Consider the following 27,788-nt stretch of genomic DNA (forward strand, 5'->3'; position numbering starts at 1 on the left):
GGATCCTTTTAAGGTCTTTCAACCAAATTAAACAATTTTCAAAATGTGTGTAAATAGCCTCACGACGCAATGCATTGTGAGCTTGTAGATTGGCTATTTTTGCTAGTCACCATACAAAAAAAATAGTTACCTACTTCCTCCCGAGGGAGAAATTCTGTATTTTCAGCCCAACCCAGCTGATTCGCTGCCCACAAGGTGCGCGTGAGCAATTAGGGGTTAAGAGTCTTGCTCAGGGACAGACATTAACATTGCTACCCTGGCCTGGAATCGGAGCCAGGGGCTCTGGTTCCACCTGGCGGGCTCCCTAACCATTTAGCCCCATTCTTGCCCCATACGAGCAAGTATATACGTATAGTATAGTGCCAGGTCCTGCCATTTTTCTTATTTTTCAGTTCTCCTGAAGTTCTTGTGTTAAAATGTGTTGAAAATCTGCCCTGTAATGTACATTCAAGTTCAAATTAGACATTTGTATTGGTCCATAGATTCACTGAACGCATCATGTGACTTTTCCAAACTGGTGTGTCGTCTCGTTTGAAATGGACAGCAGAAACGTTGGAAAGAGGATGAAAAACCACAGACTTTTGAATGGATTTACTTAAAAAATGGATTGCAGTTCAAGGCTGGATTACAACGTGAATGAATGAAGTATTAGAGCGACAGAGACGGTGTTGAAAAAGCCCATTCGTTAAAGTATGTTTCTTCCTTCTATGAGGACAAATAAAGATTATCCTTAAAGGTCACAGGCAGCCATCTCGACCCAGAAGAATGGGGTAGGAGATAGAGGAACCTGTATTCAAAATAATGGGGCTGTGGCATGAATCCTGAAAATGGGAATGAAACCAAAGCTGAAACATCTCAATTACAGTGATAGTGAATAAAGAGGTATGGTCACCTGGCCTCCATGTTGTCGATAACGCGGAGGTAGTTCTTGTGTCGCCGGACGCGGCGCTGGACCTCGTGGAACAGATAGCGCAGCTGCATGAAGATCACAAGACTGGCCATGGACAGCCAGATGTTACCAAACAGCTGTGGACAGAAAGAGGGTTGGACAAAGAGATAAGATTGATTGTGTTTCCCAAACGATGGGTTCAGGACCCGTTTTTGGATCACAGACCCATTCTGATCGGTCATGAGTAAATATCCCCTTAAAAAAATAAGAATAAAGTAAAAATAAAGATTTTCAGGAAACATTTATTTCACCAAAAGAATCTAAACAATTCCATAAATACAAATCTACAAGCAAGCTCACAACGCATTGTTGTGAGCGATGAGGGAATCACCTATTTTCACTATTAATTTCTTTTTAGGGCTCAAGTAAGTGGTTAGTTAGTGTGGTTGCTATAGGCAACACACCACTTTTGCCAGCAATGTGAATCTGCTTGTTGTTAACCTTTGCACCAGGGCAGGAATTTCAGGGAGTCCATGGCCATTGTTGCCCCACAGTTTGGCCTTGTGCCCCTCCAAATGGCATGCCCTGAGGCCACAGTGGCCTTAAGGCTGTACCACTCTCTCCTTTGTCTCTGTCTTGTCAATATGTAGACACCAGTGTCTTTCTTGTCATGCAGACACCTGAGTCTTGTTGAGTCCCGATTTTTAAACCAATTCATTATCTTTGATTTGTGCAGGGCTGAGCATCAGATTGTAAATACCAATTTATGTATTTATTTCACAGCAGATATTCTACATATTAAATGTAACTCTTAAATTCTATTAATTATTTCAATGGACAAAAATCTTGTTTTATTTTATGGCATTCCTGCCCTGGCATTTGGCCTTTGTGCCCTAAAAAATCACACTCGTGTGAACTGAGCGGTGGAGGCTGCGCGTGTGTGTGTGTGTGTGTGTGTGTGTGTGTGAGTGTGAATGTGAATGTGTGTGAGTGTGCCTGGCCTCAGTGGCCTGAACAACAGCGCCCCTCCCTTAACATGTGTGGTCAAAAAAGGTACTTCAGGCTACAGACACAGACAGACAGACACACACGGATACACACACGGCCACGCTATGGAGACGGTGTGACCACCGCTCAAAAATGGACAACACCAAAGGCCAAGTGGCCTAAAATTATGACATTCCAGGCCTGCTTTGCACAAAAGAAAAGTGAAAACCGTCTATAATTGGAGTTATGTGTGCGCGTGTATGTGTGTGTGTGTGTGTGTGTGTGTGTGTGTGTGTGTGTGTGCGCTGTGCGTGTGTGCGTGCGTGCGTGCGTGTGTGTGTGTCTCACCAGCATGTGGATATGATGCAACAGGTCCAGGAACAGCATAGCCAGCTCCATGATGAAATCAGTGTAGTAGACGTAGGTTCCTTTCCCCTCCCAGGTCCCTGGGTGGTTCAGGTCCCACAGGTGGATGGAATAACTGCAGGCAAAGAGGAAATGCTCAGTTGCTCACGTATGTGAAACAATAAATAATAATAATATAACAATCAATTGTACGCATACAACATTGGAGGAGATGTTGCGAAACAGGAGAACCCGGGGATCGAACCGGGAACCTTTGGTGCAACCGCTTCATATCCTGAGCCCCTGCCGCTCCCAGCAGTAATTGACATGGACTTATATTGGCTGGCCCCTGGGCCTGGCAATAAGTATGCAATAAGTATGCAATATGTATGCAGTGTACTAGTAAGTACAGTATGCAGTGCAATAAGTGTGCAGTGCAGTAATGTTGAGCTGTGCAGAATGACTTGAAGGCAAAGAATTACACCCCTGACATTAGACCCTAAATCTGACAAAGAATCAGTTGATCGTACAGCATCTGAAGGGAGCAATTTCTATGCCAACCACCCCACAAAAGATGCAGGAATTAACACTGCGTTACCCTTATCGTGTAAAGACATTTGTCTATCCATTAAGGTTTTAGATCAAATGCTATTTATTTTGTTGTTTTTCTGTGAATAAATGCCTCTGTGATAATGTGGTATGGTATGTGTTTATTGCTTAGTCCCCAGAGGAAAACACGTTTTGCCACCAGAGCGAATACAAATACACAAAATCAAAGACAACATATAACAAACATACAAATACACAACAAGTAACAATAACAGACTTTACAAATTACATGACACCCTCCCAAAACCAAGCTAGCGATGTACGTTAACGTTAAGGAATCTAACAGCAGCAGGAACAAAGGATTTCTTCATTCGCTCAGTAGATATTGTAGGCATCAAAAACCTGTTGCTAAACTTGCTACGCAGGTCATTAAATACCTTATAGAGAGGATGGCCTTCGAAGGAAAGAATAGTGTTCAATTTGGTCCTCATTCGCTTGGCTATAGTGATATCCAAAGTATCCTGAGGGAGGCCAATCACTGAGCCAGCCTTTTTAATCAATTTATTGATTCGGTTTTTATCATCGGCCGTGATGCTGCCCCCCCAGCAGAGCACAGCATAAAAGAGGACACTAGCAAGGATACCTTGGTAGAATACATGAAGGAGTGGCCTACTGATCTCAAAAGATCTGAGCTTTCTCAAGTGGAAAAGTCCAGACTGAGCTTTCTTGAACACAGAATCTGTGTTCATCTTCCAGTCCAGCTTCCTGTCCAGGTGGACACCAAGATACTTATAGGACTGAACTATTTCTACCTCCTGCCCTTTGATGATGACAGGTGAGATAGGCACCTTGTTTTTACAAAAGTTAACAACAAGCTCTTTGGTCTTTTCTACATTAAGCAGTAAAAAGTTATCATCGCACCAGCGAACAAATAGATCGATTTCCTTTTTATAGGCCCGATCGTCATCCTTGTTGATGAGACCAATTAGAACAGTGTCATCAGAGAATTTCTGCATGTGACACTTTGCCTCACTATGCCTACAATCTGCAGTATAGAGGACAAATAAAAAAGGAGCTAAAACGGTTCCCTGAGGGGCTCCAGTTTTTGTCCAGATAACATCTGATACAGCATCATATCATAATCTATATTTATCCATCAGGTTTCTCGTCAGTGTTAAAAAATAAGCCAATGTCAGTGAGGTGGCTTTTCTTTGCACAAACCACTCTTGCAGTGTTATGGACCAGGGCAATGAGTTTTGCTATGTGAAATGCTTGTGGCTATCACACTAGACTGCGGTTTACCCGCATTAGGTTCAACCTAACCTCATTAATGAGTACTTTGCTTCAACACAGCTTTAGCCCCTAGGCTAATCCTGTTCACCCCTCTCTCACACACACACACACACACACACACACACACACACACACCACACACACACACACACACACACACACACACACACACACACACACACACACATCTGTGTGCATTTCAAAATGCTGCTCCTGGAAACAAGAGTGGAGGAAAAAACTAATGACAGTGCTAATGTTAGTTAGCGCAGTCCCTGGATCATTCTAAATTTACAAAGGCAATGTCATCATTGCTGCAGTAGTGTGTGTGTGTGTGTGTGTGTGTGTGTGTGTGTGTGTGGGGGGGGGGGGGGGGGGGGGGTACTGGGCTTTAAAAGCGCTTACCGCATAATGACATGGCCAGTACGTACAGTCACCAGCAGACACTGCAGAAGAAAAAGCATACATTCATTAACACGCCAGTCAATGTGTGTCAATATATGATATGATTTGTTTGTGTTAGACCAGAGGTTCTCAAACCTTTTGGGCTGAGACCCCCCAAAAAGAATCATATTTGAACTGGGGAACCCCACCCTGCCAAGCACTTGGAATTTTAGGAGTTGAGGCATTACATTTAGTTTGACTTTGTTCCACCGATAAATGTTGTGAAAATAGATGAAGCTCACAACACCTCGCGTTGTGAGCTTATAGTTCAGCTATTTTCCCAAATTTAGTCTCTATTATTATTTGACAATTTGGCCAATGTTTGACTATTTTTTATAATACTGGTTGATTACTTTTGCTGCAGTAATGGTCTTTTTAAAATATTTTTTATCTTTTAGGTATTAAAATTGTCAATTTACTGTCATCTGGGGAGTCGGAGAACCCCCCTAAAAAGGAATCTTGTGGGAACCCCCCTGGGGGTCCCGACCCACAGGTTGAGAAGCACTGTGTCAGACCACGCTTAGGGCGTCTCACCTCTGCTGCCATGAAGGAGAGGGTGTGGGCGCCGTGGGCGGCCCCCAGCAGCCCACACACCACAGCCAGGCCACAGCAGCCCAGCAGCAGAGACACCAGCAGGGACAGCACGCGCACATGGCTGGTCATGGGGGTGGTGGGAGAGAACGACAGCTGTACCAGGGATGGGAAACAAACGGGGAAAAAAAACACATTAACAGGTCAATTGACGGAAGAAGTTACAGTGGGGATTTATTACAGCGGTTGCTTACAAGTCGACAGTATGTTATTTAAAGCAGCAAGCAATCCATAAGTTGTATGTCCTACCCAAGACTCAAACCCTTGTCTCCCGTGTGAAAATAACTTCTGGATCGCAGCTTTAAATGGTAATATACTATAAATACAAGAAGTCTGATATTTGCACTTACTATGACATTTACTCACTGAGACACTCATTTGCAGCGAAAACAAGGACCCAGCAACTACTCTAAATTAGAACTTACCTACTACCAGTAAGACTCCCTAATCGGGAGATAAGCGACCAACTAGGCCAAAAGTTTGTTTTACCAAAATCGTCCTGATGGTGGCGCTAGATGGGACAGATGCGTTTTGATTACATGACTGTAGAGATACTGTGCGATTTGTGTGATTTTAGGGCAAAATCTGTAGGAGCAGTGTCCAAAAATGTGTTTAAAAAAATCGGCCTGAAGGTGGCGCTAAATGGGACAGATCCATGTTGATGAGATGAGTGTAGACATACTGTGTACCGATTTGCGTGATTTTAGGGCAAAATCTGTAGGAGCAGTGTCCAAAAATGTGTTGGAAAAAATCGGTCTGATGGTGGCGCTATATGGGACAGGTCCATGTTGATGACATGAGTGTAGACATACTGTGTAGCGATGTGCGTGATTTTAGGGCAAAATCTGTAGGAGCAGTGTCCAAAAATGTGTTTTAAAAAATCGGCCTGAAGGTGGCGCTATATGGGACAGATCCATGTTGATGAGATGAGTGTAGACATACTGTGTAGCGATTTGCGTGATTTTAGGGCAAAGATTGTAGGAGCAGTGTCCAAAAATGTGTTTTAAAAAATCGGCCTGAAGGTGGCGCTATATGGGACAGATCCAAGTTGATGACATGAGTGTAGACATACTGTGTACCGATTTGCGTGATTTTAGGGCAAAAATTGTAGGAGCAGTGTCCAAAAATGTGTTTTGCAAGAATCGGCCTCATGGTGGCGCTAGAAGAGGGCCATGTGAGAAATGAGGGGTGGGGTCTCCGCGCCACCGAGGCGGACGAATAGGTACCGGCCCCGGCTCTCCCGGTCGCTCCTAGCCCGAGTTAAGGCATTTTATGTGAGCTGCAGTGGAGGGGGTCCTCCACTGGGGGCGCCACCACTTTTGCATCCGTTCTGGAGCACCAGGAGTCGGTGGTCCCCGGGAATTCCCCGTGAGCAGCCCCGTTGGGGTGGTCATTTTTGCACATTTGGTCATTTTTTTACACCTGGGGGTCCCCCAGGGACCTGGGGATCCCTGGAGCTCCGGGGGTCCTTGGAGGTTGTAGTTTGGCTGGCAAGGAGTTTGTGTGGAAATTTTGGCATGGATCGGGGCAACGGTGGCGGAGATATGAGTAGGGGGAAAGTGTGACGTGTGACGAGTGACGTGACGGAAGGACGGACTGACGGCTGGTGGAGGTTTGGATAGTATGAGAGTGTAAAAGTAACTGCGACCTACGGTCGCAACTAAATATTACTGTGTGTGTGTTGCATCACAAAACATGGTTTGTATACATACCCTGTATGTATACCGGTACATAACCCTGTATTAACTTAATATTTGCACAAGCCCCTTGACAAGGAACAAAATAAATAGCGGATGAATTTCATTATATCGATGACGTCACTGATAACGATGAACTTCGTGTTCACCTAGTTCATCGACATCACCCCAACCTAGCGTACGTACGCTAGGTGTGGAGACAAAGTTTTGTTGTTTAAGTTAAACCGGCTGTCCTGTGAAGCAACACAACAATGTACAAATCAGACATAACTCAACCACAACCCCTAAACCTTACTTAACCCCATAAAAATGAGCTTTCACCAAAACAGAAGATTTAAAAGCATGCCTGCTCAATACCACGGTTCACAAATGTGAAGGCGGCTTATTGGATCATCCAAGGTAGACATAATAGCATACTCCAACTACACATTGCTTTACAGCAAGGGTCCGGGACCCCTAGGGGGTCCTCAGAGTTATTACAGGGGATCCTCCAAATCTTTGTGTTATAGAAAAAAGAAAATCTCCTTTTTTATATTAACCACTTGAACCCTAACGTCCATATTCTGAGAACTTTAGCCAAAAATAGCAGATCTACAAGCTCACAACGCCTCGCACCGCGAGGCGTTGTGAGCTTGTAGATCGGCTATTTTCGGGAAAGAAGTTTGGCGTAAAGGGGGAAAAGAGCAGACTAAGTACAGAGTGAAATGTCAAGTTAAGTATTGACGGTTCAAGTGGTTAAATACGCATCTGAAAACACAAATTGACATGAATCCAAAATACAATGATGATTGTGCTGTCAAACAATTAAACTATAAGGAATCCATCAAAAAGTTGTGGGGGACCATGCTTCATCTCTTTCTCAACTAAGGGGTCCTTGGCCTGAAAACGTTGAAGACCCCTGCTTTACAGAGCATCTGTATCTTACTAGGTCTTGTGCTAAGAACATAAAGTGCATCAAGTTAGCAAATTTAGTAGCTAGTTAGTTACAAACTAGCAGTTACTGTACTTAGCCCCAAGCGTGAACTATATGCCCCGACCTTAGCAGGAAGTTCAGAGTAGCTGCTTCTGTGACTCTAGCCTGGTTAAAAACAGTAAGTGCAGGGTAACATACAGTACATAGTCTCACAGTTTGCCAGTTCCACTACATTCTAATGCTGCTGGTCACAAGAATCAATTCTGGCACATTAGTGATTCAATATATTGCTCAAGGGCATTTTAACTGTTGTGATGACCATCTCCCACACAGAAAAATGTTCAACGTTCTTGACAATAGTCCCCCTCATGCCCAAAATAGGGACACCAGGATGAAAGTGGTTAACCACTTGAACCCCAAGCATCCATAATCTGGAGGGAACATTAGCCAGAAATTACAGATCTACAAGCTCGCAACGCGTTGTAAGCTAAGCTTGTAGATCAGCTATTGTTTTGGCAGAGTACAAACAGAAAAAAGCCAATGGCAGTATCCACAGTTTACCAAGCACATTATACAATACCCCACAGCTACTAAGAGTTATTTTTAAAGTCCAAAGCAGATTATTTCTATTCCAGATAAGTAAACTGTGTGACGGCCTGGAGCATCTCAGCATGGATGTGTGTACATTAACCACAAGCTAGAAACCAGAGGAACAGGACTCCACTGCATGTAATCAGCTTTTCACACAACTCTACTGGAAATACAGACAGACAGACAAGATGTCTAGGGTGATGTGTTACACATTAACTCAGTGCTGACACACTGCTGACCTATATAGACTAATGTCTGTCTACAAGCAGTGCTGTAGATCAGTGGTTCTCAACCTGTGGTTCGGGACCCCCAAATTATTCTGGGGGGTCCCCAGATGATTAACTTAATGTGCAGCATTGTTTTCTCACTCAACAGTAAACAACCAACATAAAGTTTAAGTGTATAGAGGGTGTCTGCACATGTCTAAAGTGACAATGTAAGGACATTCTAATAACTCTACAAATTAAACATTGGCCAAATAGAGGCAGAAATTGTGAAAATAGCCGATCTACATGCTCACAGCGCCTCGTCTATTTTCACAATGGAACTATGTTATACAAATATAATGCCTCTTAGTGCTCGTCAGGGTGGGGGGGTCCCCAGTTAAAATATGATTATTTAGGGGGTCGCGGCATGTAAAGGTAGAGAACCACTGCTGTAGATTCTAAGTCACACACACGCACGCACGCAACGGTAGAGAACCACTGCTGTAGATTCTAAGTCACACGCACGCACGCACGCACGCACACCCGCACACGGGAAAGACGCACGCACGCACACACACGGTTTTCTCCGCCCGTCAGTGAATGGGTAAACGCAATGCACATTGTAAAGCACTTTGGTCACATGCACCGTATAGGCGTAAATGCCCTAATTACTATTTTAATTACATTTCACTGATGACATTTCAATTATAATACCATGTTTTGTCTTAGTTTGCAACGAGGTGAGGACAGCACAACCTGCTGCTGCCGACACATTAGTGTAAGCAGTGTAACAGATAAGCAACAGATAAGACGTTAACCTGACAACTGTTTCCAACATACTGTAAAGGTGACATCTAAATCTGATATTTTGTTTTTCCCAACATGCAGAACACAACGTGGTAATGCCAGTGACACAACATCGGCAGCCAAATCTGCATTAGGTCACCAAGAATAGTATCAGGCCTGAAAACCAAAACCAAAATACTGACAAGTTGGTCACTCAGTGAGTGGATCGCAACAAACCAGGGTAGTGCAGCCTGAACACATGACAGAGAAATCTGTCCTGTGCCTATCATGTTTACTCTGTATCCTAAAAAAGAAACAGGCCTCATAGTGGGTCATATAGGGCAGTGGTTCTCAACCTTTTCAGGCCGCGACCCCCAAAATGATCATATTTTAACTGGGGACACCCACCCTGACGAGCACTAAGATTTGAGGCATTACATTTTGTATATCACTGTTCTGTTGTGAAGAGGCACAATTTCTGCCACTAATATTTGACAACTTGACCAATGTTTAATTTGTCATTTTATAGGTGTTAAAAAGTCCTTGAATTGTCACTTTAGAAATGTGCAGATAACCTCTGTACACTTAAACTTTACGTTGGTTTGTTTACTGTTGAGTGAGAAAACAATGTTGCACATTAATCATCTGGGGACCCCCCGAAATAATTTTGAGACCCCCCGTGGTGGACCCGACCCACAGGTTGAGAACCACTGATATAGGGAAACCTATTCAAAGAAACTCTATAATGCGTTATGTCAATGATTCAAAGATTCAGGGAGAGTCAGAAGGCAATGTTTTTGTAACCATACCTGGCATCTATATTTTGAGCATGTTATTAACTCACTTAGCGCCGAGCGAGCCAGATTTCAATATGAATCTGCGCTTATAACGCCAGGAAATAGCTATATTGAATCCCCAAAATCACATTACATAAACAGGTACACGTGCCTGCGAATGCCACAAGATGACCACTAGAGTGAGCCATAGCTCATAGACTTTCCATGGTCCCATGTTAAGTCAGAATAAAAAACAAGGTTCATGACATAACAGGATGGTACAATGACATGCTCTCCATTGACATTCAATGGACAGGCCGCGGGCCGCCATTTGAGCTCAATACTGCTCAATTCGTGCTTGATCGTCTCAAACCACCATTGGTATGGGCATCGGAACGTATATAGATGCCACACAGAAAGTTTCCGAATCAAAATCCGACCTAGTGAAGCTACGTGAGGGTCGGATGGTTTGCATTGAGCCTAGCGGCTAACAGAGGCCTACGTAAACAGGAAGCTATGGCTTAAAGGTGACGTCATAATCGTATCCTTTTTTTTCACGGTTTTCATCTGTATGCTAGTCGAAGGTAAGCTAACCGTTCCGCTCCGTCTATCAACCCAAATTAAAAGCTTAAACAATGCTTTTATATAAAAGTCGCTCCGAGTCGCTCGGCACTAAACGCCATCATTAGTTAGTCGCCCCGAAAGTCGCTCGGCGCTAAGTGAGTTAAAGGCAGCAACTTTCACAAGATCTCAAACAAGTTATGTATAAATTTAAATAAGGCACAAGTGATTACTATTAAATATTATTTAGGCATTTATACATGTAATGACATGAGACAATGTAGAGACACAGAAAACCAAGGGTAAAAGGGTCGGATTTCATACCCAATACGGGTCCCCACTCCCCAGATTGGAACAGAATGTGAGACTCATTGTATTTACATGGTGGACCCACAAACCGGTCACATTTCAATGCACCCTCGAAACATTGTTTTAATGTATTTTCTTTTTAAAGAATGATGATATGGCTGCTGAAAAAGCCACTGCTGTGCTTCAGTCTCCACATACCTTTTATGGGTTCTACTCTACAGAGCTGTTCTGCAGTGTTAAAACTTACAGCAGTAATGTGTGACGTCTCCAGACCAATATCAGCCCATGAGGGCCGGGGAGCCCCACAGCAGAAAATCATATCCACACGCTGCCAGCCCTTGTGACTTTGAATATCACCACTGAGCAACACACATCAGTGAATGCTAAGTAAGAGGTACATTGCAGTACAGTGCATGTAAATCTAGGTCAGACCGACTACAAGTTGGGTCAGGGAAAGGTTAAAACAAGTCCATACAGTATATTAGAGCAACAGGTTTTCAGTTGAGACAAAAAGCAGTGTGTGTGTGTGTGTGTGTGTGTGTGTGTGTGTGTGTGTGTGTGTGTGTGTGTGTGTGTGTGTGTGTGTAGGGCTGGGTTCGGTAACCACCGTACCGCCGTATCGCGGTATACCGCGGCCTACCGCGGTGTCAGGGTCCTTACCGCGGTCAAAAAAGACAAAAAATAGGCTATTTTTATTGAGAACGAGCGAGTTTTAAAACGGGGGAGAAGCGAGGACCGCATGCGCTCCATGCCGCTCTGCTCTGGGCCGCGTACCACATGTTTGGAACTGGAAGCTTGGCCCGTCACATTCGGAGAGTGGAGACACAGTGGACACTGGAGCAGTGCAGTAGCCTCGTAGCCTCAGCAGCGTTAAACTTTCTCCATAATCCACACGACACGACTCATACAAGTATGTTGATACATACCTTGTGGCCGTTTCTGTTTTATTCATACGGGCAGAGCACGAGGACTAAAACCGAAAATGAAACCAGCGCTAGACGTGAGTACTTTTACAGTAGCGTGTGTGCCCGTCGTTGTTCGTCTACAACCTTTTCTGTCAAGTCTGGCAACTAAAACCTGTTTACTATGTTTATATCACCACTCAATCAATGCGATTTGAGACGTGAGTTTACATAATCACAGACCGTACACAATCACTATACCCGTCTCATCTGGTTTGTTCACAAACAGCGTGCAGTGTCTGAAGCCCCAGTAGTCTACCAGTGGCGTCAGTTCAGCAAAAGCTAAGGTATGGCAACATGACTGCAAGACACCAGTCATGTTTCCATACCTTAGCAACAGGCACGATGAAAAGTACATTTTATTATTTCCCACTGTAGCCTAGGTATGGCAGGTGCCATAGCTTGCCATACCCAATTGACGCCTCTGTAGCCTACGTTACTATAGTAACCCGACACTGCAAAGATCTACAAGCTCAGAACGCATTGCGAACGCGACGCGTTGTGAGCTTGTAGATCTGCTACTTTCAAAAGCCAGACCCACTGTGCTGTACGGGGAACTCGAGCAGTCGGGCTTATAGGACTGTGGAGCGACGAATTTTGGGCAGATGATAGGAATATCTTATCGCCGTACCTTAATTAATAGATACGGGGGTGCGGTAATTACCGCAATACCGGCGGTAAATGGGAGGACGGTAACCGCGATAACAAAATGTTGATACCGCCCCACCCCTATGTGTGTGTGTGTGAATAATATGTTAAACGTCACACTAATTAGTCCACACTGTCATAATAACCAGTAATAACCAATATCAACTTTCCATGACTAAACACCAAAATGTGCTTCTTATAGCCATAGGCTTGCATAGCTCTATATCTGACCTAACTGCACTCTAAAAAATTTTAAGTGTCAAATACAGTACTTTCAGGGGGTCCCAAAGGCTCAACTAGTGAGAGTGCATATACATACATAAGGTTACATTCCTTTCGCGGCTGGCCAAGGTTCGAATCCACCCGAGGCTCTTTGCTACATCTCCTGTCTCTATCACAATAAAGCAAAAAACGCTGGGGGGGACAGTACTCTTGAATGTAAATACTGTACAAACATAATTACACAAATCCACTAGAAGAAGGTATTCACAATATAAACAAAAGTCAAACCACAAGGCTTGATTTCAGTCAGTAAATCAACAAACCCCACCATGAAGGATAATTGAGCCAAAAGAATGCATATGTAACATTCCCGGACATCTGCAAAGAAGATAGTGCATGCATTGCACAGGCAAATGTAGTGTCTTTCAGCCTTAAGTAATACTGATCTTTTGAAAATGTAGTGCGGTTTGTAAACCTACGTATTCAAAGCGGTCCTTGCAGAGCTGCACCATGAGGTGAAGAAAAACCAGGGCAGAGAACCACAGACACCACATCACCACCTCCTCAACCGTCTGCACGTTCAGCACGCCGAAGATGAAGATGAACTTGTAGAAGATGAAGTTCCAGAACTTATCCTTCAGGTGCTGTTAGAGGCAGAACACAAAGGGAGTGTCATGTTATAACAGGTGTTATGGACTGTGTCAAATAGTAAAGTGATGGCACACCAAAGTATGTGTGTGTTTAACAAAGGAGGGAACGATCAAATAGACTGTGTCAAATAGCAACGGCTAGGATTTATTAGTGATGGCAGTCTGACATCAAAGTATTTATATGTTTAGTGAAGGGAGGGAGCCATCATGAAAGAGGTGTGTGTTCAAGTTTTTATTTTATTATTCATGCTGTTATTTATTTTTACAAGAGGAGAAACTGACTGGCCCTGTTGTACTAATGTCAATGCTTACCCAAATGGTAATTATATCTGCTGCTTTCTAGTTGCATCATTTTATTGATATTTTCCTTAACCCATGCCACTTATGTGCATATGCTATTACATCTGCTGCTATTTAATGGCTTTCTAATCATCAAATCACAGCAGTGCTGCCATTTTATTGTCGTCTTGTCAAGTACGTCATGTCAAGTACTACGATGGTGTCAGTAGGTTTGTCAACAATCCAATCAGGCATCTTCAGACTAAAGGTCTTTGCACACTGAGGGGTTTTGTCGGGCGAATATCGTCGGGAATTTCGGAGCATGTTAAAAAATATATAATAATAATAATAATACCTCACATTATGTAAATCGTGTTTACACACTGCCGCGTGCGTATTATTATTTTTCGGAGCAGGGTAATTTATTTTATTTTTTCGCAGCTGTCGCCACTGGGTCCCTGCTTTCGCTCTCTCTGTCCTTGGCCTGAAAATCTTATTTTTGCGGATTGAGGATTTCCAAAACGCAACGGAAAAAAAAAAGAAAAAAAAAGAAAAAAAAAACGCAGCAGTGTGCAACCACCTTTACCCGGTCCCAATCTCCTACCAAGAGAAAAAGCAGGGCCGATTCCCATCAATGGCATGATGATTTGAATAAGTGGATGTGGTTGTTATTCAGGGGACTGGCAGGTCCAGGCAGCGAAGCCACTGACAGCTACTTCCACTCCAAAACTCACCTGCTTCTCACTGACTCTGAGAGGCCCGAAAACCACACACTGGATCATCTTAGCGATCAACATTAGAGTGCAGCAAAATGTGTTGACCAACACCTGCCAAAACAAAAATTACACCATTAGTCTGTCTGGGTTAAAAGAAAAGAAAGTAAAACTAATCACAATCTTATCAGACAATGCAAAGTCCCACAACATTGACTTAGGACTAGGCCTGTCACAATTATTACATAATCACCTAATCACAATTATTTGAGATGTCAATTATTTATTTTGCATTTAATCGTTTCCATGTTGAAAAATGTCCATACATTGTGACGTGTTGTAAGCTTGTAGATCAGCTATTTCTGCAATAAAAAAATGCTTTTTAACTAGTATTTGTATAAGTTTGTGTGACAATTAATGTCAACTTAAATTTTAATCATGACAGCCCTAACTTAGGAGTTAGGAAGCACTCACCCATACAAAGAGACTGTCAGTGACCAGATACCAGAGCACAGTGGTGGCCAACTCCACGTCCCCAACATCAGTCCTCAGCTGCTCCATCTCCACGTCGGCGGGCGGAGTCGGGGGCTCGTCCACGTCGGAGGTCCCAAGCGACTGGTCTGTCACGGTGTTGTAAGCGCTGAAGATGCTGCCGGCCAGCAGAGCCACGCTCAGAACCGTGTAGGTCTGCAGGCTGGGCCAGGGGAATCGCTCCAGGAACAGCAGAGGCATCATGGAGAGGACTTCCTACGCCTCTTGTCAAGAGAAATGCTGTCGAAATGGGCTCGGCTGGTGCCAATACGCCACTGAGCTGAGTAAACCTGTGAAGGTGGAAAAGGGTGAATGGAGTACGGACTAGTCCTGTACAGCTTGTAAAACAACAGACTGTCCCGTTTTCATACAGCGCTTACATTAGAGTTCTCAAATTCTGCCCAAACCCGACCATACCCAAACCCGACCCGACATTAGGGTAGGGCCTAAAATGTATGCTAATTAGTCGGGCTGGGTAGGGCCTCGGGCTTAATGAAAAAAGTTTTTTTTTTGTTTTGTATTATTTTATTACCATTACTCTGTGATAGAGTAATGAGAACCCAACCATACCCGAACCCGACCCGACATTTAGGGGCCTTTTCCACCATCAAAGAACCGGTTCTGGTTCTTTCTCCCGCCTATGGGATGAACCAGAGGTGAGCTTTTCCACCGAGAACCGGAGTTGGTTCCGAACCGTAAAAGTTGCTTCCGAACGGGAACCACAAAATCCTTGGTTCCTCTGGTTCAATCATGGTTCAATCTGGTGGAAATGCAAGCCGGTTCGCAAGTACGAACCAAGGTTCCAATAAAGTTGATCCGGCACTGGTTCTGGAATCGGTTCTTTGCCGGTGGAAAAGGACCCCTTAGGGTAGGGTAGGGCCTAAAATGTAAACGAGTCAGGCCGGGTGGGGCCTGGCCGACCCAGTTAGGGCCGGGCCTTAATTTTCAGGCCCGTTGAGAACTCTAGCTTACATATTTACAGTATTGTATTCTGTTGAAAAGGTGCAGTCACTAGGAGTGCTTAAAACGAAAGTCATATTTGTCACCCGTCCTGATGAAAACGCCTATGGTTACAGACTAGTACATGTGAGCAAGTCTTGACATGCGTTTAACTGAACTGAACGTGTGTGCAGGATATTTGTGTTTGTTCATTTAACCACTTTAAACCTGACATCTCTTGGGCATGCCTCTATAGGCATATACAAAAAAAGGGGGCAAATCTAACTCAAAAAGATCTGCAAGCACAAAATGTGTCACATTTGGTAGAGCTTCTATTTTCACCTTTAAAAAAAAGGGCTTAAGTCAAGTGGTTAAGTACAGTAGGTGAAAACATGGTACTAGTCAAGAGGTGGTTCCAGACTAGAGCATTATGGGGGTCTTTGAAATTAAAGTGTGAGAACCACTGACAGGCTTTAGTTTTACTACTGATATGAATGATTCAATGTGGGTCAATGCTGTTCAGTTGCTATTTATATGACAAACAAAGGAGCTCAACCTCTTCTGAGCTAAAGATTCAGAACGCAGAATGTTGCTTCTTGTTGTTTTTATTCTTACTACTGTACTACCAGTTAAATGGACGCGGGTCAACGGGGTTGCAAAACCTTCACTCCATTAATTTGAACCAAACAACAGCACACAAACACAGACAGATGTTGACAGATGCGGCCAACCGAGCCAGCAGACACACAACAATGATAATAATAATATCCCAACTTTGTAGAGCAGTTAAAGTGGGCTCACGCCCCTCTGACAGCCGCTGTTAGCTAGGCAGCTAGCTTAGCCGCTGTCAGGTAGAGGTGGGACGTTCGCGAACGAATCGAGTCTTTTGAACGGCTCTTTGAAATGAACGAGGGGATCCGGTTCGCAGTAGCTGGGAGCCGTTCCTTTCTAAATGAACAGTGTGGGAAAAGTACTCACATTCTTTACTTATGTAAAAGTATCAATACTGCAATGTTGAAATAATCTGCCACAAGTAGAAGATTGGAATTAAAATGTACTTGTGTAAAGTACAAAAGTACTGGTATCAAAATGTACCAAAAGTACTCATTATGCAGAATGACTCATTTCACAAGTTTTCTAATAAATAAAATGTAGGGGAAAAAACATTTGAAAATAGCAGCTCTACAAGCTCAGCTCACAATGCGTCGATCGGCTGTTTTCAAATGGTCGAAATGTATTGAAGTGATTTATAATTATAATCAAAGTCTACAAAGTGATAAGTAACTAAAATGAGCCAGTCTTTTGAACGGCTCTTGGAAAGGAACGGATCCCAGAGATCCGGCTCACTTCAAAGAGCCATAAATCCCATACTTTACTGACAGCGGCTAAGCTAGATGCTAACGCTAAGCTAACGTTAGCCGCTAGCTATAGCTAGCCTCCTCTGTGACAGACTAGTGAAGTGAACGGAGGAGCTCAAAATAACGACAACATTTCCACTCACTGTGGTGCAGGTGTCCTTATCCTTCCAGCTGTGCTTGACATCCAGTGTGGTAGTTTGTTTTAATGGTGTCGTTGTGGTCGTTGACAGAACAGCGTCATGTTGACAACAACACCGTTAACGTCATGTTTATTTCTACAACAAGCCGAGCTTGCTTGTCGTTACGTGAGATGGGACTTTCTGGCTACGTCACCGTAGTCCCTTATGGATTTCAAATTAAAAGTCCTATATACAACGTCTTCAACGGGGGCCCGCCGGGACCCCTAGGGGGTCCTCCAAATCTTTGTGTGGTAGAAACTTGTTTCTTCTTTTTTTATATTTAACCACTTATTCCAATAGAGTCCGACTACAAGCTCACAGCGCCTCGCTCTGCGAGGTGTTGTGAGCTTGCAGATCTGCTATTTTCGGCAAAGAGCTATGGTGTAGAGGGGAAAAAGAGCAGACTAGTACAGAGTAAAAGGTCAAGTTTATTAAGTATTGACAGTTCAAGTGGTTAAATATCTGAAAACACATGACATGAATCCAAAATACACTGATGATTGTGCTGTCAAAAGATGAAATGGAATCTTTGAAAAGGTTGTGGGGGTCCCTGGGTTCCCTGCTTCATCTCTCTCTCTCAACAAAGGGGTTATAATTATATTGTTGTATTTTATCTTTAACCATAGTGCTATAAAACACATTAGTTCTAGTCTATGACATTAAATTCAGTGTAATTCTCATTGTTGCGACCGTAGGTCGCACTTACTATCAAAACCTCCACAAACTGTGAGTGAGTCAGTCTGTCTGTCCGTCTGTCTGTCACACCTCACACGTCACACTATTGCCCTGCTCATATCTCCGCAACCGTTGCCCCGATCCATGCCAAATTTTGCACACACGCTCCTTGGCTGCCAAACTACAACCTCCAAGGACCCCCGGAGCTCCAGGGACCCCCAGGTCCCTGTGGGACCCCCAGATGTAAAAAATGACCAAATGTGCAAAAATGACCAAATGACCACCCCAATGGGACTGCTCACGGGGAATTCCCGGGGACCACCGACTCCTGGTGCTCCAGAACGGATGCAAAAGTGGTGGCGCCCCCAGTGGAGGACCCCCTCCACTGCAGCTCACATAAAATGCCGTAACTCGGGCTAGGAGGGTCCGGGAGAGCCGGGGCCGGTACCTATTCGTCCGCCAAGGCAACGCGGACACTCCACCCCTCATTTCTCACATGGCCCTCTTCTAGCGCCACCATGAGGCCGATTTTTAAAACACATTTTTGGACACTGCTCCTACAGTTTTTGCCCTAAAATCACGCAAATCGCTACACAGTATGTCTACACTCATCCCATCACCATGAATCTGTCCCATATAGCGCCACCTTCAGGCCGATTTTTAAAAACACATTTTTGGACACTGCTCCTACAGATTTTGCCCTAAAATCACGAAAATCACTACACAGCATGTCTACACTCATGTCATCAACATGGATCAGGAAGATTTTGGAAAAACAAATTTTTGCCCTATTTGTGGAGATAAGCGACCTACGGTTGCTTATCTCCTGATTAGGGAGTCTTACTGGTATAAAATGTATTGAGTAATGAAGACTTTATGAGAAGTTTGCATAGGAAAAGGTACAGTTTCGTGACAGTACAGTTCACTACAAGTTCAACTAAAAAGGAGAACCTAGTAAGCTAGTTTTAGTTTCACTTTGATTAGTTTCAGTATTATGGCCAATAGCTAATACTGAACTAATACATGTTTGTGTTATGTTATAGTTAGTTTTGTAAGTAGGCCTACATAGTGTCAGTTTCTTAGCATCTGTTTTTCAAATTTTTATTTCAAATAACTATTCTGTATATTTACACAGTTTGTGTTTTAGTCACCTTGTAGTTTACGTTGTCAAACCACCGTTCTCCTGATTCCAAGAATCGCTGAGTAGGCCTACAGTGTCTTGGAATTGCTTTCTCCAGAACGGAAATCCCCTCAGGTAAGACTTGTTTTCCAGTCAGTATATAAGCACAACCTGTCTGTGACTGTCACTTCTGTGCAAAATGAACACCTCGTCAGCTGCGGTGAAAGAAGTTGCAGAGGGATCGTTGGATCATGTGTGTGTGATGATCCTGGGGCTGTGCTTCCTGTTGGGGGCTCCTGGAAACCTGCTGGTGATCTGGACCATCCTGAAGCACGTCAAGCAGCGCTCCCACACCGTGGTGCTCATCCTGCATCTGGCCGTTGCTGACCTGCTGGTGCTCATCACCCTGCCTCTGTGGATCTACTCTCTGGCCAAATCCTGGGTCTTCGGGGAGGCCTCCTGCAAGGTGATGGTGTACATCGTCAAAGTCTGCATGTACAGCAGCGTGTTCCTCATCACACTCATGAGCGTGGAACGTTTCATGGCCATCCGCTACCCGTTTGTGATGCACTGGAAGACCAAAACCATTATGAATGGAGCTCTAGTAGTGATTTGGCTCCTTGCTTTGCTCTTGGGGACTCCTGCATTAGTGACCCAGACCACCCGTGGTACGTGGTACATGGGTGAAATCAATGGGACTGAGCAGCAGTGTCTTTTCAGGGACTACAGCACTATCTCTGAACTCACCTTCTTATCTCTGGAGACTGTGTTCGGGTTTGTAGCTCCTTTCACTGTTCTCACTTTCTGTTGTGGTATGGTTGCGGTCAAACTCAGTGGGATGCAGAACATCAAACAGAAGTCCATCATTCTCATCAGCAGTGTGGTGATAGTCTTCATACTGTGTTGGCTACCTTACCACATCATCAACATCATTAAACTGGTTCGCATTTTAGCCAGGAGCTCAGATGATGAAGTTCCACAAAGTGGCATCTTCATCACCGGTGCCCTCGCCTTCATTATCAGTTCAGTGAATCCTGCCCTCTATGTCTTCGCTGCGAGCACGTTCCAGGGAAGTCTCAGTGAATGCAGATTGGTCAAGCTATTCCAAGAGGTGGCCTCCTGGACCTCTACCGACCAGCTGAGTGGAACTGCTAGTACAGAATTAGACAGGCTAAGAGACAAAGCCACAGACAAGATAGATGTCTGACAGCCTATAACTTTTTATTTTATTTTTGTGTAGGCTACTGTCCCTCTGTATGTTGGTAAAACAGATGTTAGAGGATGCAGAAAACAGACACAGATGGAAACAAATTATCCTCTGTGGCGAGAGGTGACTACTGATGAAAATGAGCAAAAAGAAAACAGAGAAGTAGTCAAAAGACTTTTTGAGACGTTGACCTCTTACACTATTTGTTTGAACCTGTGAATGTGAGAATCACCTGTAAATAATTTATTTATTTAAGTCTTCCCTCTGCGTTTCGTACTGTATGTCTTTCCGAAGACAATGAACCGTTTATGTTTTTGTGTGACTGTTCTGGAATGTCTTAAATTCAAGGTTTGATCATTGTTCTGTGGCTACCTCATTGTCAGAAACATTATATAGATAAACAATAGAATACATAAACTATTGTCTGGTCATTCCAGTTAAATTTGTCAATAGAAACAGGTACAGTAGATTAACTGATTTCAAAATGTGTAATGTATTATCATGTGAATATGGAGGTTTTGCGGGAGATTAGTTGTGATAATAATAAATAGCTTTTGGCCTACTGACCTCAGAAGTTACAGTATGTGTTTTTCTTTTTCTCTTTTTGCTATTGTACTAGGAGTGTTCTTTGACATTATTGATTGATTGATTGAAGACTTTATTAGAAGTTTGCATAGGAAAAGGTACAGTTTCATGACAGTACAGTTCACTGGTACAATATCAACTAAAAGGAGATCCTAGTAAGCCTTTCGGCTTATTTACACAGGAAACCTTTATGTATCTCTTATAACATTGAATGACAGACGCATTATGCTGCCTCCTTGACTAAATTACTCATGTAAGACTTTAAATAAAAAAAATCACACCCATGTGAAGTGGAGCTGTGTGTGTGTGTGTGTGTGTGTGTGTGTGTGTGTGTGTGTGTGTGTGTGTGTGTGTGTGTGTGTGTGTGTGTGTGTGTGTGGATCATGTGTACCGATTTTTGTGACATTTGAAGAAAATATGTAGGAAAAGGAGCAAAAAGTGTGTTTTGGAGAAAATTCAAGATGGCGGAAAATCTATCATGGCGCAAATGGGCGTGGCCTATATGGGGAGATGCGTCATGACCCAAGGAATCCAGGGAAAAAATATTTTTAATTTTCCGACCTACGGTTCAAGAGTTACAGGCCAAAACGTAAAGTGGGGTGTTATGGCGCCACCATGCGGCCAAATGACACAATTATTATTTATTTAATCCTTGAAATCATTATGAACCTCCTCTCCAAGTCTTGAAACTCTAGCCCCTATGGTTTGCGAGAGACAAATAATTGAATGTGAGTTTTTGCGATTCCCATTATAAGTCAATGGGGAAAATTAATTCACTAATAAATTAATATCAATTAAACTATAGAACCTTTCTCTTAGAAAAGTAATAGCCCACGATTCCCGAGTAAGCCGGTCGATTTGACATATGGCGCGAGTGTGTGGTGGCAAAACTGTGGGACTAGTGGCGTGCCGAAGTTTAGGAAGTTCAGGCTACATACACACACACACACAGACACACAGACACACAGACCCACACGGCCACGTATAGGGAGCCTGTGCTTCACACAGCTCCAAAAAAGAAAAAGAAAAGACAAATACATTATCCTATGATATCCTATACGTAGTTGTGGAAAAAGTTTTATTCATGTTTCATTTTACTCAAAGTGATACAGTGAAGTGAATAGAATTCAAGGTGTAAATGACTCAATAAACCACATCCCAATGGAAGGATTTGTTTAGCCCTTCAGCAGTGGTGTATACTATAGTAACAAAGCACATCTAATCTTATCATTATTTTTGCTCAGAGGTCATGCAAGGCAAGGTTTTATAGATATGTATTTTTCATAGTTCTTATTTCTGTTTCATAAAAAAAATAGTTAAGATTCCTCAGCTAGGGTGTGTTAGAGTGTGCATTTAGTTTCAGTTTAGTTTTTATTGTTTAAAGGTGTTCACTTTAGTTTTAGTTTTGTTTTAATTAGTTTCAGTATTAGAATACTGCCAGTAAGACTCCCTAATCGGGAGATAAGCGACCATCAGGTCGCATGTATAGACAAATTTGCCAAGTTGATAAGGCTATGCTTTGCAGTGATATATTGTAGACATAACCTCATGGTGGCGCTAGAAGAGGGGCACGTGAGAAATCAGGGGTGGAGGTTGTGGTTTGTCAGCCAAGGAGTGTGTGTGCAATGTTTGAATAATAGGGGCAACGGTGTGGGAGATAAGAGTAGGGCCAAAAGTGTGACGTGACGTGACAGACAGACGGACTGATGGACAGCCGGTGGAGGTTTTGATAGTAACTGCGACCTGGCGGTCGCAACAATATACTAGAACTAATAATAGTTTTATAGTATTATTATGGTTGGGATATTTGTCAGGGGCAAGATTTAAGCAGTCCAGAGAATAGGTTTTACAATACAAAGGCAACACTTTGTGAATGTATACTGACACAGTCATGTAGACTTACTAAATACCAGTAAGACTCCCTAATCGGGAGATAAGCGACCGTTGGTCGCTTATCTCCATAAATAGGCCAAAAAGTAGTTTGTGCAAAATCGTCCTGATGGTGGCGCTAGATGGGACAGATGCGTTGTGATTACATGACTGTAGAGATACTGTGTACTGGTGTGCATGATTTTAGGGCAAAATCTGTAGGAGCAGGGTGACTGTAGAGATACTGTGTAGTGGTTTGTGTGATTTTAGGGCAAATTCTGTAGGAGCAGTGTCCAAAAATGTGTTTTTTAAAAATCAGCCAGATGGTGGCGCTAGATGGGACAGATGCATTTTGATGACATGACTGTGTAGTTATGAACAATAGCTAATGTATACAATTGAAAGTGAAAGAGATGACCTTTTTAACATTCCAGCATTTACAAAAGCAGTTTCTGTTAGCTAAAGGGTGGGCATCTGTATTTATGGTTGCTAATCTTGTGTGTTGTCTTCATTGAGTTTGGGAGAAATGCCAATACTAGCATGCAAGATGCAAGCTCTCCTGCTAAAAGTAGACACACCCACAGGCAGATCTTGATAGTGGACCCAGGTCTGTTTATTTAAGCATGGAGGCTCATCCTTCCTGGACTCCCTGGTGTGAAGGGTGTGTGTGTGTGTGTGTGTGTGTGTGTGTGTGTGTGTGTGTGTGTGTGTGTGTGTGTGTGTGTGTGTGTGTGTGTGTGTGTGTGTGTGTGTGTGTGTGTGTGAGAGAGAGAGAGGACAGTGGCAACATTCCTTGCCACTTGGCAGGTCACACATTATGTTTGAGAGAGAGAGAGAGAGTGTGTGTGTGTGTGTGTGTGTGTGTGTGTGTGTGTGTGTGTGTGTGTGTGTGACACAGAGAGAGCAGCCCCGTTGGGGTGGTCATTTGGTCATTTTTGCACATTTGGTAATTTTTTACACCTGGGGGTCCCCCAGGGACCTGGGGGTCCCCGAAACTCCGGGGGTCCTTGGAGGTTGTAGTTTGGCAGGCAAGGAGTGTGTGTGCAAAATCTGGCATGGATCGGGGCAACGGTTGCAGAGATATGAGCAGGGCAAAAGTGTGACGTGTGACGTGTGACAGAGGGAGTGACGGAGGGAGTGACGGAGGGACAGCCGGTGGAGGTTTGGATAGTGTGCAAGTAACTGCGACCTACGGTCGCAATAATAAACTCATGCTTGTTGTGTTGGCCTATATCACCAAATGAATGACAAACTAAAACTAAATACATTGTTTGTATATTTATTATGTTTTTATTTTGAATTAAATTAACTAAAGTCTATTTTCACAACTAGTTTTAGTTTTGTTTAACTCTTATAACGTAGTGCAAGGTAATTCTTTTCAAACCACCTTTTTCCTGATATTGAATAACAAGGTTTCTTGGAATTGCTCTCCCTAAAACAGTTCCCTCCCTGTTTCAGGTAATAAATCGTTGTAGACTATGCCCTATAGTCTGGATATAAACAGAGAAACAGAAACTACTGTCTGTCTCCTCTGTGCAAAATGAACACCTCGTCAGTCTCAGAGGACGTTACAGAGGAATTGTTAGATCAGGTGTCTCCGATAGCTGAGAGGGTTGCCTGTGTGATCCTGGGGCTGTCCTTCCTGGTGGGGGCTCCTGGGAACCTGCTGGTGATCTGGACCATCCTGAGGCACGTCAAGCAACGCTCCCACACCGTGGTGCTCATCCTGCATCTGGCCGTTGCTGACCTGCTGGTGCTCATCACCCTGCCTCTGTGGATCTACTCTCTGGCCAAATCCTGGGTCTTCGGGGAGGCCTCCTGCAAGGCCATGGTGTACGTCATCAATGTCTGCATGTACAGCAGCGTGTTCCTCATCACGCTCATGAGCGTGGAACGTTTTGTTGGCATCCGCTACCCGTTTGTGATGCACTGGACGACTAAAACCATTATGGATAGAGCTCTGGTAGTTATTTGGCTCCTTGCTTTGCTTTTGGGGACTCCTGCGATAGTGACCCAGTACGTAGACAAAACTGATGGGACTGAGCAGTGTCTTTATAAGGACTACAGCACTATCTCTCAACTAACCTGCTTGTGTCTGGAGATCACGTTTGGCTTCGTAGCTCCGTTCACTGTTCTCAGTGTCTGTTGCTGTATAGTTGCAGGCCAGCTCCGGAGGATGCAGAACATCAAACAGAACTACAACTCAACTTCAGCTTCAGCTTCAAACCTTCAGAGGTCCATCATTCTCATCAGCAGTGTGGTGGTAGCCTTCCTACTGTGTTGGCTACCTCACCACATCATCAACATCATTGACCTGGTTCACTTAGCCAGAGGCTCAGGTGATGAAGTTCCACAGATTGGCATCTTCATCTCCGGCGCCCTCGCCTTCATTAGCAGTTCAGTGAATCCTGCCCTCTATGCCTTCGCTGCCAGTATGCTCCAGGAAGGTCTCCGCAAATCCCCATTGGTCAAGCTGTTCCAAGAGGTGTCCTCCCCCACTGACCAGCTAGGTGGAACTGGTTGTACAGAATTAGATGGGCTAAGAGGCAAAACCACGGATGAGACAGATCTCTGATATTACCCTTCTTTTTTTACCATGTACAGTAAATACTATATGTCAGTCTCTAAAATCATTTTGAGACTCTTAACACTGTGAACCTATGTGAATGTATTATTCACCAGTGATTTATTTATTTGAAAAAGCCTGCCCTATATGCTTTACAAAATTATGTTTTATGTACATGGCTGGTACACACGATTGAACAATAAAGAAGAACCTTGAACTTTATTTTGATTCGGACATAAATATACGCATGTCATAACTGATTTCTTCAGAATACAATAAACCATTTATGTCTATGTAACAGTTTTTGGTTTGTGTTTTAAAACGTCATCAAGACAAGACTTAGTTTAAAATATAGCCTATACTTAGATGTACCATATAAATTAAGGTTTTAATGCAATTTGTTAATAGAAGCAGGTACTGTACATTAATGATCATAAAACATTTAAAATATATATTCTTTGGCTTAAGAATTCATTAGTGTGTCCATAAGAGACAGGCTCGCTCAACCTCTCCTGGCTGATGAGAGAATGTGAGATTATTGTGTTTTATTTATTGTGATTGTGTGTTATACAGTAGTTTGTCATCAAGTGAAGTAAAGAGTTTTAGGGGATGTTATGGGACAGTTGTGATAATAACATGCTTTTGGCCTAACTGGCCAGTGTGGCCACTGAGTATGATGTTTTTCTCTCTGTCTGTCTCTGTCTCTGTCTCTCTTGCTGTGTGTGTGTGTGTGTGTGTGTGTGTGTGTGTGTGTGTGTGTGTGTGTGTGTGTGTGTGTGTGTGTGTGTGTGTGTGTGTGTGTGTGTGTGTGTGTGTGTGTGTGTGTGTGTGTGCGTGTCCCTCTCCCCCCCTTCTCTCTCTCTCTCTCTCTCTCTCCCTCTCTCTCTCGTTTCCTGTTAAGTGTATGCCATGGTAACCTGTGCTTTCTCTGGAACCTTGTAATATCATAGCTTCCATAAATTGTGCAATTGCACCATTGTTCCAGCTATGATATTACACATCCTACTTTCCTGCCTCTTGCTTACTCAAACATCATGCAATGTAATTATTTAGCATAATCATCAAACCACCTTTCTCCTAATTCCCGCTGACCATGATAGAGAAGTGAGTAACCACGTTCCAGACAGCTGCTCTAAAACGGAAGTTTCCTCCCAGAATCAGGCAATACTTGTATGTCTTAGGTTGGATACAAACACTGTCTGTCTTCTCCGTACAAAATGAACATCTTGTCAGCTTCGGAGAACGTTAAAGAGGAATCGTTGGATCATGTGTCTACGGCAGGACGGTCAGTTACCTGTGTGATCCTGGGGCTGTCCTTCCTGGTGGGGGCTCCTGGGAACCTGTTGGTGATCTGGACCATCCTGAGGCACGTCAAGCAGCGCTCCCACACCGTGGTGCTCATCCTGCATCTGGCCGTTGCTGACCTGCTGGTGCTCATCACCCTGCCTCTGTGGATCTACTCTCTGGCCAAATCCTGGGTCTTCGGGGAGGCCTCCTGCAAGGCCATGGTGTACGTCATCAATGTGTGCATGTACAGCAGCGTGTTCCTCATCACGCTCATGAGCGTGGAACGTTTTGTGGCCATCCACTACCCGTTTGTGATGTTGCGCTGGAAGACCAAAGCCATTATGGATGGAGCTCTGGTAGTAGTCTGGCTCCTTGCGTTCCTTTTGGGGATTCCTGTGATAATGATCCAGTATGTGGATGAAATTGATGGGACTGAACAGTGTCTTTTTAAGGACTACAGCACTGTCTCTCAACTTACCAGCTTGTGTCTGGAGATCATGTTTGGCTTCATAGCTCCTTTCACCGTCCTCGCTGTCTGTTCCTGTATGGTTGCAGTCCGGCTACGGGGGATGCAGAACAACAAACAGAAGTCCATCATTCTCATCAGCAGTGTGGTGGTAGCCTTTGTACTGTGTTGGCTACCTCACCACATCATCAACATCATTGACCTGGTTCACCTAGCCAGGGGCTCAGATGATGACGTTTCACAGAGTGGCATCTTCATCTCCGGTGCCCTCGCCTTCATCAGCAGTTCAGTGAATCCTGCCCTCTATGCCTTCGCTGCCAGAAAACTCCAGGGAGGTCTCAGGGAATCGCCATTTGTCAAGCTGTTCCAGGAAGTGGCCTCCCATACCGACAGACTAAGAGGAACTGATAGTAAAGTGCAGATGTCTGATATTACACAGTAAAATCCTGGGTGTTGTTCATTTAACTCGGAAAGTCAAATGTAACCATCCATAAGGGTCCATTTGATTATATTTAATTTTCTAATTTTTGCTCAATATTTACACAAGCTTTAAAACAATGTATGTAAATATTTGTATGTATATACGGTATGTATGTAG

At 43.7% G+C, this 27,788-nt stretch overlaps 3 protein-coding genes across 3 annotated transcripts in view; 2 read left to right on the top strand and 1 right to left on the bottom strand.

The window, feature by feature from the left end:
• The window catches only part of amfra (autocrine motility factor receptor a), a 30,467-nt gene extending 12,920 nt beyond the window's left edge, over positions 1 to 17,547 (bottom strand). Inside the window, exons 1-8 of the mRNA XM_080730711.1 lie at positions 17,380 to 17,547; positions 14,883 to 15,229; positions 14,430 to 14,522; positions 13,246 to 13,410; positions 5,039 to 5,191; positions 4,466 to 4,506; positions 2,225 to 2,357; positions 893 to 1,026 (exon numbers count right to left, since the gene is read on the bottom strand). Of these exons, the coding sequence (XP_080586837.1) occupies positions 893 to 1,026; positions 2,225 to 2,357; positions 4,466 to 4,506; positions 5,039 to 5,191; positions 13,246 to 13,410; positions 14,430 to 14,522; positions 14,883 to 15,143 (980 nt within the window). The 5' untranslated portion in view covers positions 15,144 to 15,229; positions 17,380 to 17,547. The remainder of the gene's footprint in view (positions 1 to 892; positions 1,027 to 2,224; positions 2,358 to 4,465; positions 4,507 to 5,038; positions 5,192 to 13,245; positions 13,411 to 14,429; positions 14,523 to 14,882; positions 15,230 to 17,379) is intronic.
• Positions 17,548 to 19,409: 1,862 nt separating this feature from the next.
• Positions 19,410 to 20,417, top strand: LOC308288770 (leukotriene B4 receptor 1-like; the record flags this gene model as incomplete). Its single annotated transcript, XM_080730240.1, has 1 exon — positions 19,410 to 20,417. The coding sequence occupies one exon, from the start codon at positions 19,410 to 19,412 to the stop codon at positions 20,415 to 20,417; it is 1,008 nt and encodes a 335-aa protein (XP_080586366.1).
• Positions 20,418 to 24,411: 3,994 nt separating this feature from the next.
• LOC308288771 (uncharacterized protein) lies at positions 24,412 to 27,632 on the top strand (the record flags this gene model as incomplete). The annotated part of the gene is made up of 2 exons (XM_080730241.1): positions 24,412 to 25,381; positions 26,671 to 27,632. 2 exons carry the CDS (start codon positions 24,412 to 24,414, stop codon positions 27,630 to 27,632), a joined length of 1,932 nt encoding a protein of 643 aa, XP_080586367.1.
• Between the last annotated feature and the right edge of the window lie 156 nt (positions 27,633 to 27,788).

The sequence above is a fragment of the Nannobrachium achirus genome, assembly GCF_963921795.1.
Source record: "Nannobrachium achirus genome assembly, chromosome: 7".
NCBI classification, from domain to species: domain Eukaryota; kingdom Metazoa; phylum Chordata; class Actinopteri; order Myctophiformes; family Myctophidae; genus Nannobrachium; species Nannobrachium achirus.